Here is a 14,116-nt window from a genome sequence, read left to right on the forward strand (position 1 = left end):
GCTCGTGACCGAGACGCCGGTCGTGGCGCTGCTGCGCTGGACGAGGCCGCACCCCGAGACGCACGTGAGTTTGGACGTGTATTTCGCCTCGGCCTCGCACATGGACAGCGGCTACAGCGGGTACCCGACGCTTCTAGCGACCTTTGGTGACCTTGTGCGCTTCACGCCTCACTTTGAAATGTACCGCGCCGACGCGTGGGGCTGCGGTGACGTCAGCGAGGCGAGTCTCTGCGCCGCACTCTGCGTGGACGGAGCGTGTACGTACGATCCAGAAGACGACGCCACCCTCGGTCTTGACGGCAAAGACGTCTTGGCCCACGATATCTTGGCGTTCTGCGCCTATGAGCACTCGACGACGAACGCGTCGGCCTTTTGGGACGTGGCAAACCGCATCATGACCGAGTGCCCCGCGGGTGTCGATCCCACGACGTGCCGCGCCCGCGTCTTGACGTCATTTACGCCGGCGGTCGGCGCAGCGATCGCAGCTTGTGTGGACAACAATGCGACGCACTTCTACAGCGCCGAGCTCGCGCATGCGTACGCTGCGGGGGTTGCCACGTACCCGCTGGTGACGATCAACGACCAACCCCTCTACGGTAAGCGATGACCAACACACAGGGAGACAAGGATGTGTCGGCGTAGAGGACTGGACGTGCGACGAGCCGATTTCGATGACGACCTGCGCACCGCTCAGCGTGCTCTGCCGGTACCTCGAGTACTCGAACGTGACGCTTCCCGACGGTGTCTGCGACCCCGCGTACTGGCAGAGTCGGTGCCTTCCGCCGCGTGCGATCGACGACTGCGGTGTCTGCAACGCGCACAACAGCGCCAATTGGAACCTCGCGTGCCGCGGCTGTGACAATATTCTCCACAGTAACAAGGTGACCGTTGTTGAGTGGACATTCATGCTGACACACGCATGTAGACAATCGATGTCTGCGGCGTGTGCGGCGGCGACGGCTCGTTTGACATTTGCGGCGAGTGTCTCCCGGCCAAGGACAAGCGTCGGGATACGATATGCGCCGACTGTAAAGGCGAACCGTGGGGCCCGGCAACGCGCGATGCGTGTGGCGTCTGTGGTGGCCATGGTACCAATGCTATGAGTGTCCGTTCTTCGTCGTGACCTGTATCCTCTAGGATCGTTTGATGCGTGTGGACTGTGCTTCCAAGCCGACGACCCGCGCCGCCAAAATTACGGCTGCCAACTCGACGTCGACCCCGATGCAGTGCACCTCAAGCTCTTTCTTCGTGGTATCAGGTACATGCTCATTTCATATAGAGAAATGAACACATGTACAATACTATTACCATGCTAGTGCCGAAGCGTTTGGTCAGTCGGCGGCCGTGACGACGTTGGCGTCGACGCTCGCCGCTGCGGCAAAGACCCAAGCCACCAGCGTGCACATCAAGTCGATCGAGACCGTCGACGACGCCATTGTCGTCAACATTTTTCTCCTCCCGAAGGCGTCGGCGGAAGCGGGTGAGAGTGAAAACGTCGTGGCGCGCCTGGACGCTATCGACGTCAGTGCGCTCGTCCGACAAGCCTACGTGCACCATGAGGACGCGTCGAGGTACAGCCTAAAAACGCAAGCGCTGACGCTGTGAATGCGGTGCCATATATGTAGTCGCACGGTCGACGTCAAAGTCCTGTCGATGGAGGGCGGCGCGAAGAAGACGCGCACGGTCCCCAAGGCGTGGTACTTTGGCGGGCTTGCTGGCGGGCTTGTCGCGAGCATCGCGCTCACGACTTGGTTCGTACAACGGCGCGATCGGCGTCTCAAGAGCGACATGCGACAGCTCTTTGCTCGGTACACGCCACTCGTTGCGATGGACGAAGAAGAGAGTTAAACCAACGAATCTGCTCCTTGCCTTTTTCCCTCGTCGAACAAAATCCACGCGTGGGAAAGTTGTGGTCAGCGCATCTGGCCGACGTCGCATGATACGAAGTAGATTCCAACGCTGCTCTAAGCTCTACACGAACACTGCATTAGATCGAATACCCATCGGCGACTGAAATGAAATGGCGCGGCGTTGTCCCCATCTGCGATCTTTATCTGTCTTGCTTGGCGCGCCAGATTCGCCTGTCCCGCCGCGCCAACTTCAAGCCGCGTGGCTTTGCACATGGCTGCAAAAAAGTGCTGAGTCCCCAAAAATCGGATTTGATATCGCGTATTTTATCAGCTTGACAAGATTCCGAGGGAGATGGCTGCAGACCGAGCCGATCCCTCTCAGGAAATGGTCCATGTCTCGTCTTTTGGCCCTTCAGAATGGTCTCTGCAACCCGGCAACGCGAGGTGTCACCTTGTACGCTGTGGGCGGCGTCGTAGCGCAAGCACCTAGATAACGGATGGGCGCCGGTCAAAGCGTCGTCCAAACGGCAATTTCAGTGCTACTTTGCACCCTTCCTTGCCTCAGGGCGCATCCATGGAGCAGCCAACTTCAAGCGTGGCTCGCTCGCCTCAGTGGGATGCTCAGCAAAGGCGGCCAGAAAGCGCGCGTTCATGTGGGACACGCCATCCCTCCAGCCATCCCTCGACTGTCCCGTTTGAAAAAGCTCATTCCCCAATTTTCTCTTTCAAAAATCGAGTTCTCAACATGATCGAATGGTACGCGCCGCAGCGCTACGACGTCGGCGTCATCGTGCAGCTCATTTGCTGCCTCTGCGGCATCGGGTCGCTCTCGATGCCCCACATCTTTGCCGAGTCGGGCGCCGTCTTGTCGGCCATCACGTTTACACTCAACTTTTTCTTCAACACATATGCGACCGTCGCGCTCTGCCAGTGCCTCCTCGCGCTCAAGGACGAACCGAAAGTCCAGACATACGTCGACCTCGGGTTCTACCTCTTTGGGAAGACCGGCGCTCTCCTCGTCCAAGGCACGCAGCTCGCGTCCTGCTTTCTGCTCCCGATTGCCTTTCTCGTGCTTGGCGGCGCCACGCTCCTCCCGTCCATCTTTGACGGCGCGATCGACATTTCGTCGACGTGGTGGATCTTACTCATGACGCTCGTGCTGCTCCCGATCATCTACATCCGCGTGCTCCACGAAGCGTACCCGGTCCTGGTTGCGGGCGCCCTCGGCACGATCATCGCCGACACGATGGCGACTGTCGACGCCTACTTGGCGCCCGGCGGCGACGTCTTTGAAGCCACTGCGTCGCCTGGCTTTTCAAACGTCCTCAACACGTTTGGTGCCTTCGCGCTCGCCTATGGCGCGGCCACGATCGTGCCGTCGATGCAGAACCACCACCCGCGCCCCGAGAGCATGCCGAGCACGATGGTCTACGGTATGCTGCTCATTTCCGTCTTTTACGTGGCCCTCGGTGCCGTTGGGTACGCGCACTTTGGCTGCGCCGCGCCCAACAACCTCTTGATTGCCATGTCGGCGACCACGGAGCGCCGCCGCATCGCGTTCATCTGCATGCAAGTGCACGTCATGATCGCGCTCGCGATCTTTATGAACCCGTTCTTCATCTACTTTGAACGAAAATGGGACCCGTGGTTTGCCAAGACGGACGCCAACGACAATGACGATGTTGAGAAGGCCGAAGCTGGCTTTGCTGCAGTCCGCACGCCGACGCACGGTGGGTCCGACGAGGATGCGAGTGGCGTCGACGAGGTACGGGCGACGCGGGTCGCGTTTCTGCGGCGGATTGTCTTTCGCTCGAGCATGGTCGGTATCCAGTGCTTCGTGGCCATGCTCACGCAGAGCTCGTTCTCGGACATTGCCGACCTCATTGGCGCGTCCGTCATGAACCTCTGCTCGGTGATTCTGCCGCTCATCTTTTACTACTCCATGTTCCGCACGAGCATGTCGAAGGCCCACAAAATGCTGTGTGTCACCGTCATCATCGTCACATCGCTCCTCGGCGGCTACAGCACGTACCACGCGATCGCCAACATCGTCGACAACTCGTCGACGTACAAGTTGTTTTCGTCGGCGCCGGCCACGTACGCGCCAACGTCGTTCCCGTACTGCCCCGCGGGCTTTGCGACGCGCAAGGAGGCGTGGATTGCCTCGTTGCAGCACTAAACACATAGAAACAAATAGCAGTCGTCGATCAACTTATCTTGTGGTAGTGGCATCATTCTGGACGACATTACAGGACCGAGTTGGGCACGAGTAAATAGCCAAAGAGAAGCGCCATGAGCACCCCCATGAGCGCCACCAATCGGTCGTTGCGTGGACTCGTCTCGTCGTTGACGGCAACGGGCAAGACGACGCGGCTGCGCTTGGGCTTGCGCCGGCCGTCGATGCGCAGCCGGCCAATGCAGAGCTGCTCGACCATGTCCTGGGCAGCCTTGGAGTGCCCGACCTCCTTGAACTCTTCGTGGGCGTCTTGGCCCGCGAGGTCCATGAGAATTTCGGGCCCACCTGGGTGCGTCTCCAAGAATGCGGTGATGTCGTAGACCTTTTGGCGGCCGTCGTCGCCGAGGATGAGCCAGCAGTCGTCGGTCGAGGCATGGCGAAGCACCTCGGCGGCCGTAAATTCATGCAAATCGCTCATATGGAGCAGGACGCGCTGTCGTCGCTTCCAGAGTGTGTCGACGAACGCGGTCTTCAAGCCACGGCCGTGGCGCATGCACCGCGACCTTTGACAAAAGATCGTGCTAGCCGCGGTGTGATTCGACACATTTACGTTATATTTGACCAATCCGCACTCTGTGTGGCACATGCCGAATTGAGAAGAGGTGCCGCTTTCTGCCAGCCAATCACACGAAGAGAGTCCAGCGCCAAACAAGGACGACGACGATGTCGGTGTACGATGAGATTGAGATCGAGGACATGGAGTTCAACGAAGACGAGCAAGTGTACTACTACCCGTGTCCCTGCGGCGACAAGTTCTTTATCGGCCTCGACGAGCTCCACGACGGCGAAGACATTGCGAGCTGTCCGTCGTGCTCGCTCACGATCCGCATCATCTTTGACGCCGACGCGCTGCCCGAGCTCCGTGAAGACGACGAGCATGACGAGGAGGCATGAGAGGATATAACTTAGAGAAAATGCACACTTAGTGGTCCGCGACGACCAAATCGACGAGGTTGCCGTGCAGGACGTCGCCGAGCTGGGCAATGTGGGCGCCCATGCGCTCACTCTCGGCGTCCGACAGCTGCAGCGTCGACGCAGCCTCGTCGTTGGACATGGCCAAAATGCGCACTTGCGTCTGCGTGGGCGACACTCGCTCGCAGAGCACCCTGTTCCGATCGCATAACATCGAATCGCCTAGATGCAGAATGACGTTATACCAGACGTTGCAGTGGCGTAGCACTGGCGCCGCGCGTGGCCACGCCTCGTCGTATGCAATCGAGCGCCCGACCAGCGTTCGTCGGTTCATGCTCTTGAACTCGCGCGCCAATACGTTCAACGGCTCAAGACCGCGCCGCTGCACGCGCTTGTACTCCATGGTCGTCGCAGCCAGCATCTGCCACAGCGCTAATAGAAGAGCCCCTACGCCGCTGGGCTCTACCTCGGCATCGAGACAGTGCACATAAACATCAGGCGGCGGCTGTAGCGTGAACCGGCCTTGCATACGCGGAGCCCAGAAGAGCGCCTTGACGCGCGGCGCGACGTCGTCGAGGGACTTGTTGACGAAAAGATGATAGTGCCAAGTGAGCTGGATCGTGCCGGTCTCAAGCACCTCGTACTTGCACGCGCGTTGGTTGCGCATCGCAGCGTTCGGCCCACAGAGGCCAAACGTCGCAAAGACAGCGTCCGTGTTGTGATAGAGGTTCTGGCTGACCCAGTCGAGACTTGCGAGTCGCGTCAGCGGGTCGGACAACACGGACACCTCGCGCCACGTAGTCTGCGTCGAGAGCCCACGCTACGACACCTGAGTAGCCTCATTCGTTTCAAGGCGAACGGTGTACCTGGACGCTATGGAGCGCGACCCACTGGGTCATGGCAGCGAGAAAGCGCTGCCGCCGCCGCTGCACGTCTTGAAGATCGACTTGCTCGACGAGGCTCGTGGCGGCGGCGTCGCGCAGTGCGGCGGCGACGTCCTGCCACGAGAGCGCGGTCGTCGATGACTGCGCCTGCAGTCGACCGAGCTGCGCGTGGAGCGCGGCTATGCTTCGCCGAAGCTGCGAAGTCTCGGACCGGAGCAGCGACCGGTGCTCGCGTTGCTTGAACCGGTTGTAGAGGCGCAGCTTGGTCTTCGCCGGGGTGTCCGTCTCCATCGGGCATCCGGCGTCGTCCATGCTTTGCGTTGGGTTGCGTGTCCTATGGCAATGTGTATACTATACTTATTCCCATACATTTGTGCTCGACGTGCAGTGGCACTTGCAGCGTGCGCTAGTACATCGTCTCTCTGTCGGACAACCTGGTCCATGGTACCGAACCAATAGATAGGATTCAGGCCTTGTGGTAATCGGGTTGATGGCTCAACGATTGGCGTGATGTCGTGACGGAGGTGCGAGCGCTGAGATCGCACGATACCCGAAACAGATTGTCAATGGATCTCGCACCTGAGCTGGAGCAGCGTTCATGCTGCCAGGCATGCGAACGGCACGAGGCAAGAATCAGTCGCACCGGCGGCACCTGGTACTGGTACATACTCTTATCGTCTCGCGTCTTTGGTCTTGCGAGTCGTTGGCATGTTCCGAAAGCGTTTTTCTGTGGGCGCCCGACACTTTTCAAGGCAGTCTACCACAACGTCAACTGCACGCATGACGTGTGGCGTTGCGCTGCTGCTGCATACCTTCACCTGCGGCTACATACGCTGCTGTAGCGCCCGTGCGCCATCATGCCGCCCGACGAGGTCAAGGTCCTCCGCATCTGGTTGCCGCAGGTCTGCGTAAGCGTCTGTGGCGCGCTGCTCGTGCACCCCGGCTACAGCGTCGCCTTTGCGCTTACGCTTGTGATCAACTGCATGGCTCTGCCGCTCTGGATGCGGCTCGGGCACTGGCAACGCAGCCGGCGCTGGGGCGCCATTGTCATCGACGTCATCGCGAGCTTTCTCCTCGGGGCTCGCTCGCCACGTGTATCTGGCCGGTACATGGCCATCACCTCAGGCGCCGACTTCGTCGTACACACGATATTGAACGCTGCCTTTTGGGCGGCGCTCCAGACGCTGGCAATCGCAGGTGCGACGACGACGCCTTGTCCTCATCGCTTTTTAGAGGATCAAGTTGATCGATTCGACTCGAGGTTGCTCACGCCACCAATCGAGACCGAAGTGGCCACGCACGCACTGGCTGCGGCTGCCGTACACCGTCTTCTCGATCGGACTCGGCATCCTGGGCCTTCAAGCCGGTCGTCGCATGGGCGACATGCGACGTTGGTTGCGAGCTGCAGTGTCAACGAAATCGGACATCGTTGTGCCGATCTATCTATCTATCTATCTATCTATCTATCTATCTATCTATCTATCTATCTATCTATCTATCTATCTATCTATCTATCTATCTATCTATCTATCTATCTATATATCTATCTATCTCAGACGGGGCGCGTCCCTGACGGGGTTGCAGTACTAGTACCTTGCAGCCAACCACCATCCGAAGACAAGATGTCAATGAATGAATGTGCTTGTGCAGGACATTATTAACGCTGATGGGTTTCCCAGCGCGGCGCTTCGTAGACCGGAATGCCTTTGGCTTTCGGCAGCGGCGAGCGGCCGAGGATGATGTCGGCGGCCTTCTCGGCCATCATGATCGTCGGCGCGTTGAGGTTGCCGCTCACAATGTTGGGCATGATCGAGGCGTCGACGACGCGCAGCTTCTCGAGTCCGTGCACGCGGCAGCTCGGGTCGACGACCGTCATCCGCGTGTCGGTGCCCATGCGGTTGGTGCACGACGGGTGGTACGCGCTCTCGGTATGGTTGCGGACCCACGCATCGATGGCTGCATGCTCGTTCGCGTCAAAGAGTCGGGTTGGCGACAGCGGTTCGCCGCGGAACGGATCCATGGCCTTTTGCTGGAAGAGTTCTTGCGTCAGTAGCACGGCGTTGCGGATGTCGACAACGTCTTCGCGCGTCGAGAGGTACCGCGGGTTGATGCGCAATGGCTGCCGTGGATCGCGCGACTGCAGCGTGAGCTCGCCGCGGCTCGTCGCTCGCATCGGGCTGCAGTGCGCCTGCATGGCATGGACAGGACCGGGTGTGAGCTGGCCCGTGAGCGCGCCGGGCAAAAAGTGGAATTGCAAGTCCGGCTGGCGTAGACCCGGGCGACTAGTCGTCATTACATACATGAGTCTATACCATCAGTTCGAGAGGAAACCTGCGAATAAAGCCTCCCGACTCGAGGTGCGCCGACGCGCCTTGCCCCGAGCTCTGGAAAAGCCACTCGAGCGCAATGCCGACCATATTGTGAGGGTACTTCCTAGACACAAGAGATTCCATGAATACTAGTTTGCAGGGAGGACGATAGCTTATACCACGAGGCGTTGTGCAGCGTAATAGGCTTGGTGCACTGGAACTGGACGTACATGTCCAAATGATCTTCCATGTGCTGGCCCACGGATGCAATGTCGGCCACGACCGGAATGTCGAGGGCGCGCAGGGCGTCGGCTGGCCCGATGCCTGAGAGAAGAAGCGTTTGCGGAGAGTTGATGGCGCCGCCACACAGAATGACCTAGTGGAGCGTCGCCATTAGCTTCATCAACCATGCGTTTAGCAGCTACCTCCTTCTCGGCCGTGTACGTGGAGAGGTTGCCGCTGGCGTCCGACACCTCGACGCCTTGCGCAGTCGTGCCATTCAAAAGCACGCGGTGGACGAGCGCTTCGGTAAGGATGTGCAGCGACGCTCGCTCGTGCACGATCGGGTGGAGGTACGCTGCGGACGCGCTCCAGCGGTTGCCCTTGTAGATCGTACTGTCCATCCAGCCAAAGCCTTCTTGCTGAAACCCGTTCATGTCGTCCGTGAACGGATACCCAGCGTTGACGCCGGCGTCAATGAAGGCCTTGAAGAGCACTTGGTCCTTCTGGGAGCCGCGGGTCACATGCAGCGGGCCGCTGCCACCGCGGTACGCATCCTCGCCGAGCTCGTGCGCTTGCGCCTTCTTGAAGTACGGCAGGCAGTCCTCGTACGACCACCCTGTCGCACCGCTGCGCGCCCAGTCGTCGTAGTCGTGGGCGTGGCCGCGAATGTACACCATGGCGTTGAGCGACGACGAGCCACCGAGGACGCGGCCGCGGGGCCACGCGAGTCGGCGGTTGTTGACGTGCTCTTGCGGCTCGGTCATGTACGCCCAGTTGTAGCGTGCGTCTGCAAGATTGAACGTCAACGCCGCCGGCATCTTCATCTTCCACGAGTCCCAATGGCCCTTGTCGCTCTTGCCAGCCTCGAGCAGCAGCACCGAGTGGTCCTTGGAGAGGCGGTTCGCAAGGACGCTGCCCGCCGAGCCGCCGCCGACGATGATGTACTCGGCGTGCGACGGCGCCGCCTTGGCTCGCCCCAGCCAGCGTGACAACATGCGGCGAAAATATCGAATGCCCACGGCTTGCCGATTGGACGGGCCGGTTATCCGGATGACTAAGATACCGCCCAACTTCAACTTGCCGATTCGAAGGCGCATCAGCTGGCTTCGCCCGTCGTCGTTGTGTGGTTGCGGAGACGCACCGGCAGAGGAGCGCCCTGCCCACAAACGCCCAAGCGAGCTCCTGGACAGGCCGCGCATCTTGCCATGACCATGTGGGCGCAGAGCATCGTCTTCTATGGGTCCAAGGGCTAGACCTCGTCGAGCGGGAAGACGTAGTCGACGCAGTCGCCGTCGTCGAACGCGCAAGCCGGTGTAAAGCACGGCAGGTTGCACTGGCCGTTGCCGATCTGATTTGGATGGCAGCCCACGTTGCACGCGCGGCCGCACAGGTCCTCGGCGCCCATCGCAACAATGTCGCGTTCAATCGGCGAGAGGGCCCACGACGCGTGGCGTGCGGCGTCGTACGTCAAAAGCCGGTTGCAAAAGGGTGTATCGCGGAGGTCCAAGCGCGCGGACAAGAAGAGCTCAAGGGACAAGTTGGCCGGCACGTGCTGGATCGGGTTGCCGCCCAAGTAGACATGGCGAAGCGTCGGTGGCAGTGCCGTGAACGGCAGCTCCGAGATCGAATTGTTGATCAGACTGAGGAGCGTGAGCTGCGGGAGCGAGAACAATGCGAGCGGCAGCTCACGCAGTGCATTGTTGTCCAGCACGACTTCGGTCAAAGTCGGCGCCAACGCCTCCAATGGCGCGTCCGTGAGGTTGAGGCCGACGAGGAAGAGCTGGCTGAGCTGCGGCCAGTGCCCGACCGACTTGTTTTGACCAAAACCCAAGTTGCGAAGAAACAGATACTGTAAATTCGGCCACGCATCTGCAATCGCGGTGGGCAGCGACGGCATGGCCATGTTGTAGAGGTAGACGGCAAAGAGCGACGGGGGCATCGCGTCGATCGGCACGTCCCACAAGACCGTCGCAGTCGCATCGAGCGCGAGGGCATAGACATTTTCCAAGCTCCGCATCGTGGTGGCGGCAAGGCCGTGGGGTAAATGGCACTGCAGAATGCTCAAATCAAATACGTGCTTGAGGTTCGCTGCGACGAATGCATCGACGTCGCCCACGTCGTGCTGCTTGCAGTTGAGCGTAAACATAATGCACGTGCACTCGAGTGCGAACCACGGGTACGTCTGCAGCTTGCACCCGCTGGGGCAGGGCGCGCGGTAGAGGCTCGTGCTGGCGACGCCAATGAGAACGGCGCTCGCTAAGAGCGCGACGAGCCAAAACACCTTGTTGCTGCGCTGGACGAGCCAGGTGCGCGTCTCGATGCGCGCGGAGATTTGAAGGCCGTGCTCGAGGCTCTTGCGATGCTGCACATAGTGTCTACACCGAATGTAGGCGGTTACCGTCTCGACGAAGAAGAGACAATATGTCCAATGTATATGTACCCTTTTGAAACGCGAATGCCGTGGTTCAGCGCGACGAGGGAAAAATAACTCGTCACGAAAAAGAAGCTCGACGCAAAGACATCCACGAGCGACGTCATGGCGACGAAGCGCCCAAGCAAGATGCTGCGGTTGAGCCAGATATGGTTTTGCGCCATGTCCTTGTTGCCGGCCAAGTAGTAGTCGTGGAGCGCAGGGTAGATGAGGCAGAGCGGAATGCCCGTGCTCAAGGTGAAATCAATCATGGCCTCGAATACCGCCGGTGTCCAGCGCCGCGCGTGTGCTGATGGGAGACGCAGTAGCGCGGGGAGGATGCTGCAGCGAAGCCCAAGCACGAACGTGCAAGCAAAGGCTAACGTTGGTGTCGTCAGAAGACGTGACATTTGGTACGCGCGGTAGATCTGCATTGGCAGCTGTAGCACGAGCTTGCACGCAAGGCGCACGCTGTAGAGCGGTCCGTAGAGCCCAAACGGCCCGTAGCGACCAAAGGCGAGGCGGTACCACCGGTGGTGCCAAATACAGCAGCCGCTGCGTTCGTGTCGGCGTTCGTGTCGGTGTTCGTGTGGCACCAGCACGAGCCCGATCCCGTGCAAGTGCAGGAGCCCGAGTGCCATGGAGACGCCGAACGAGAGCTGCCGGCTGTAGATGTTGAAGATACGCATCTCACTGGGCGGGAGCACCCAGTAGACAATGAGCATCGCCAGCAAGTAAAAGACCGAGAGCGCGTGGAGCAACGCGACACAGAGCAGCACAGACGCGCGCTGGAAGGAGTTAAAGAGGTACTCTGGCGGGTCGTACCGCCAGACCACATCGGCGGCTCGCGGACCCAGCGACGGCACCACAGCTACCATGCGTTGAGAGTGCACACCAAAAATGTCAAAAATAGACAGGCAGCCGTCGTTTCAACCATCTCGTTTGATAGTCGTTGAACGAGTGGTTCCTACCAGCGGTACCGTAAAAGAGGAGTTTCTGCCACTTGTTGTTGAAGTGAGTCTATTTAGATATAATTTACACTGGAATGGTGCAGCCAAGGTGGATAGCGGATCACACCAAGACGCTGCCTTCTTGACTTATCTCTGTATGGACGAGCATGCGGCCACGAAATCGATGCGATGAAAAACGTGGTCCCACCTGAAAGCACGGGTACAACAGACAGGGTATGCGAATGTAGCGGTTGCAAGCTGCAACCAGGGTGCAAGTTGCAACCACTGTCTTATTCTTGTACATTCGCATACACTGTTTGCAATGACTGCTGGCGTACACTGTTTTGTCCGCACTTTTCAGCTGCAATTGGCAACGGACACTTTTCTCGTGGGCTCCGACGGACGACGACCTCGTACGCCTGCGATACATTGGCATGGGGCACGGGCTGTGTCGACATGGATTAGCAGAAAGTCGCAAAAAATAAAACGCTACGTGTTGATCGAGACAGAGGGGAGCAGGCAACAATTACATCGTGTTCATCTTGAGGTCGAGCTTGAAGAAGGCGATGAGAAGCGCAAGGAAGGTGAGAATACCGCCGACAAGCACCGGAAGGGCGTAGCCCATGTCCGATTTCACAAGGAGACTCGAGAACGCAAAGTTAAGGAACTGGCCGAGGCAGTTGGCCGAGTTGAACGCGCCAGCAAACAACCCGAGGTTGTTCTCGGCTTCGTGCCCGACAATGTGCATGATCGTCGGGATCTGCAGCGTGTTGATCGTGTTCTGCGTGATGCCGCAGAGAATGACAATGATGATGTCGACCGGAATGTTCTTGCAAAAGGCCATGAGGATCAAGAGCACTTGCGGCAACGTGCCGTACGTGATGACGTTTTTGGCGCCAAACTTGCGCACAAGGTACGGGAGGACCGCGAGCCAGAGAAGACTGCCGCAGTTGTAGACGGTATCGGTCGTCCCGCTCGCGATCTGGACGCCGTCGTTAAAGTCGATCTGGCGCTGGTTGCACTCGTCGCCGCACTTGTCCGCGCCGGTCGAGATACCATTCTTGACGACGAGGCCAAAGAACTGGCCTTTCGCGCCGTTGTACGCCGTGTAGCCGTACTGCATGAGCACAAAGCAGATCGCGTAGACCGCGAGCGTGTACGGAAGCAGGCGGATACCGGTCCAGACCGCCACGAACGCCGCCTTGATCTCGGCGCCCTTCTGGCGCGCCACCACCGGCACGTACGGTGTCTCCTTGACAAAGACGACGACCGCCATCGTCGTCACGAGCATGATCACAATGAGCATCGTCATGAAGGGCTTGATCGTCTTGTGGGCGGCGCCAAAGAAGAGAATGTAGCCCGAGACCGCAAACGAGCCCGCGATCGAGTAGGCGCCGCCGATCGAGGCGGCCGTGACCTGGCGATCGCCGGCAAAGTCGGCCATGATGAGGTTCACGGGTACTTGGGTCAGGTTGCACGTAATGTCCATCCAAATGTAGCAGATCACCGTGAAGAACGTCGTCCACTTGCGGTCGATGAGGTCCTCCGTCTTTTCGGCGACGTACTTGTTGATCATGGTCGTGTTGGTGTCGCCAAGCGCCTCGCCAATGTCGACGGCGTGCATCATGACGAGCCAGCAGAGCGCGCTCGTGATCGCGCCCCAGAAGAGGTACGGGCGGCGGCGACCGTACTTGGAGGTGCTCGCATCCGAGAGGACACCGACCGTCGGCGCCACGAGGAGACCCGTCGTGGGACCGACGAGCTGGACGACCTGAACCCACGACGATGAGAGGAGGATCTGGAGGAGCGGGCCGAGGGCGGCCCACTGCGCAGCCCACGCCATGTTCATGGCCATCTTGGGCGCGCAGAGGATGAGCATGAATGGGATCGAGCAGCCTTCAAGAGGCTTGTCGACGGCGGGTTCATCATCGAAGCCCTTGTCGACGGGTGTGGCGACCGCTTCGTAGTCCTTGCCGTCTTCGAGACCCATGGCTGCTGGAGGTAGAGCAGAATGGAAAGTGAAGTCCAAGAACCCGGGCGTGGCTTGGTCTTGTGTGTGCTAGAAGAGCTTCGTTTCTTGAACGTTCAAGTTGAAGCTCGCGTGCGGTGACACGACATATCAAGCCCACTGCAGAGATGCTAGGACTGTAATATTCGACCGAAAGATAAACCAGCCACTGGAAAAGACACCCTTCCACTGTTTCCGACGCGCGGAACACGCCGAGTCCAACTCTTCCCAGCACAGGGATGTCCGCTTGGAACTTGTGCAGACGACGAGAGTGGACGCTTGTCCTACCTTGCATCCTCGTGCTCGAGGCGATCCGAACAAGGTCTTTGAGACGC

The 14,116-nt window shown here is 59.4% G+C and overlaps 9 protein-coding genes across 9 annotated transcripts; 4 read left to right on the forward strand and 5 right to left on the reverse strand.

The window, feature by feature from the left end:
• SPRG_00787 (hypothetical protein) lies at nt 1-1,917 on the forward strand. The gene is made up of 6 exons (XM_012339004.1): nt 1-596; nt 643-881; nt 926-1,088; nt 1,138-1,258; nt 1,317-1,571; nt 1,626-1,917. Exons 1-6 carry the CDS (start codon nt 101-103, stop codon nt 1,846-1,848), a joined length of 1,497 nt encoding a protein of 498 aa, XP_012194394.1. The 5' UTR covers nt 1-100; the 3' UTR covers nt 1,849-1,917.
• Nucleotides 1,918-2,569: 652 nt separating this feature from the next.
• Nucleotides 2,570-4,062, forward strand: SPRG_00788 (hypothetical protein). The gene has a single exon (XM_012339005.1). It carries the CDS (start codon nt 2,596-2,598, stop codon nt 4,027-4,029), a length of 1,434 nt encoding a protein of 477 aa, XP_012194395.1. The 5' UTR covers nt 2,570-2,595; the 3' UTR covers nt 4,030-4,062.
• Nucleotides 4,040-4,594, reverse strand: SPRG_00789 (hypothetical protein). The gene has a single exon (XM_012339006.1). It carries the CDS (start codon nt 4,577-4,579, stop codon nt 4,097-4,099), a length of 483 nt encoding a protein of 160 aa, XP_012194396.1. The 5' UTR covers nt 4,580-4,594; the 3' UTR covers nt 4,040-4,096.
• Nucleotides 4,595-4,749: 155 nt separating this feature from the next.
• Nucleotides 4,750-4,980, forward strand: SPRG_00790 (hypothetical protein; the record flags this gene model as incomplete). Its single annotated transcript, XM_012339007.1, has 2 exons — nt 4,750-4,806; nt 4,840-4,980. The coding sequence occupies 2 exons, from the start codon at nt 4,750-4,752 to the stop codon at nt 4,978-4,980; spliced, it is 198 nt and encodes a 65-aa protein (XP_012194397.1).
• A 28-nt stretch (nt 4,981-5,008) lies between these two features.
• SPRG_00791 (hypothetical protein) lies at nt 5,009-6,194 on the reverse strand (the record flags this gene model as incomplete). Its single annotated transcript, XM_012339008.1, has 4 exons — nt 5,009-5,192; nt 5,244-5,419; nt 5,465-5,818; nt 5,865-6,194. 4 exons carry the CDS (start codon nt 6,192-6,194, stop codon nt 5,009-5,011), a joined length of 1,044 nt encoding a protein of 347 aa, XP_012194398.1.
• A 545-nt stretch (nt 6,195-6,739) lies between these two features.
• SPRG_00792 (hypothetical protein) lies at nt 6,740-7,128 on the forward strand (the record flags this gene model as incomplete). Its single annotated transcript, XM_012339009.1, has 2 exons — nt 6,740-7,079; nt 7,118-7,128. 2 exons carry the CDS (start codon nt 6,740-6,742, stop codon nt 7,126-7,128), a joined length of 351 nt encoding a protein of 116 aa, XP_012194399.1.
• Nucleotides 7,129-7,537: 409 nt separating this feature from the next.
• On the reverse strand, nt 7,538-9,408 carry SPRG_00793 (hypothetical protein; the record flags this gene model as incomplete). The annotated part of the gene is made up of 4 exons (XM_012339010.1): nt 7,538-8,164; nt 8,214-8,315; nt 8,371-8,567; nt 8,617-9,408. The coding sequence occupies 4 exons, from the start codon at nt 9,406-9,408 to the stop codon at nt 7,540-7,542; spliced, it is 1,716 nt and encodes a 571-aa protein (XP_012194400.1). The 3' UTR covers nt 7,538-7,539.
• Nucleotides 9,409-9,662: 254 nt separating this feature from the next.
• SPRG_00794 (hypothetical protein) lies at nt 9,663-11,701 on the reverse strand (the record flags this gene model as incomplete). Its single annotated transcript, XM_012339011.1, has 2 exons — nt 9,663-10,788; nt 10,854-11,701. 2 exons carry the CDS (start codon nt 11,699-11,701, stop codon nt 9,663-9,665), a joined length of 1,974 nt encoding a protein of 657 aa, XP_012194401.1.
• A 598-nt stretch (nt 11,702-12,299) lies between these two features.
• On the reverse strand, nt 12,300-13,763 carry SPRG_00795 (hypothetical protein; the record flags this gene model as incomplete). Its single annotated transcript, XM_012339012.1, has 1 exon — nt 12,300-13,763. One exon carries the CDS (start codon nt 13,761-13,763, stop codon nt 12,300-12,302), a length of 1,464 nt encoding a protein of 487 aa, XP_012194402.1.
• Between the last annotated feature and the right edge of the window lie 353 nt (nt 13,764-14,116).

Source organism: Saprolegnia parasitica, assembly GCF_000151545.1.
Source record: "Saprolegnia parasitica CBS 223.65 unplaced genomic scaffold supercont2.2, whole genome shotgun sequence".
In the NCBI taxonomy this organism is placed as follows: Eukaryota; Oomycota; class Saprolegniomycetes; order Saprolegniales; family Saprolegniaceae; genus Saprolegnia; species Saprolegnia parasitica.

Excerpts from the sequence above, each read along its gene's own strand:
- SPRG_00787 (XM_012339004.1), top strand. The coding sequence starts at position 101 with ATGGACAGCGGCTACAGCGGGTACCCGACGCTTCTAGCGACCTTTGGT. Across the intron at positions 882-925 it reads ATATTCTCCACAGTAACAAG|ACAATCGATGTCTGCGGCGT; the intron begins GTGACCGTTGTT and ends ACACGCATGTAG. Across the intron at positions 1,089-1,137 it reads TGGCGTCTGTGGTGGCCATG|GATCGTTTGATGCGTGTGGA; the intron begins GTACCAATGCTA and ends TGTATCCTCTAG.
- SPRG_00789 (XM_012339006.1), bottom strand. The coding sequence starts at position 4,579 with ATGCGCCACGGCCGTGGCTTGAAGACCGCGTTCGTCGACACACTCTGG.
- SPRG_00788 (XM_012339005.1), top strand. The coding sequence starts at position 2,596 with ATGATCGAATGGTACGCGCCGCAGCGCTACGACGTCGGCGTCATCGTG.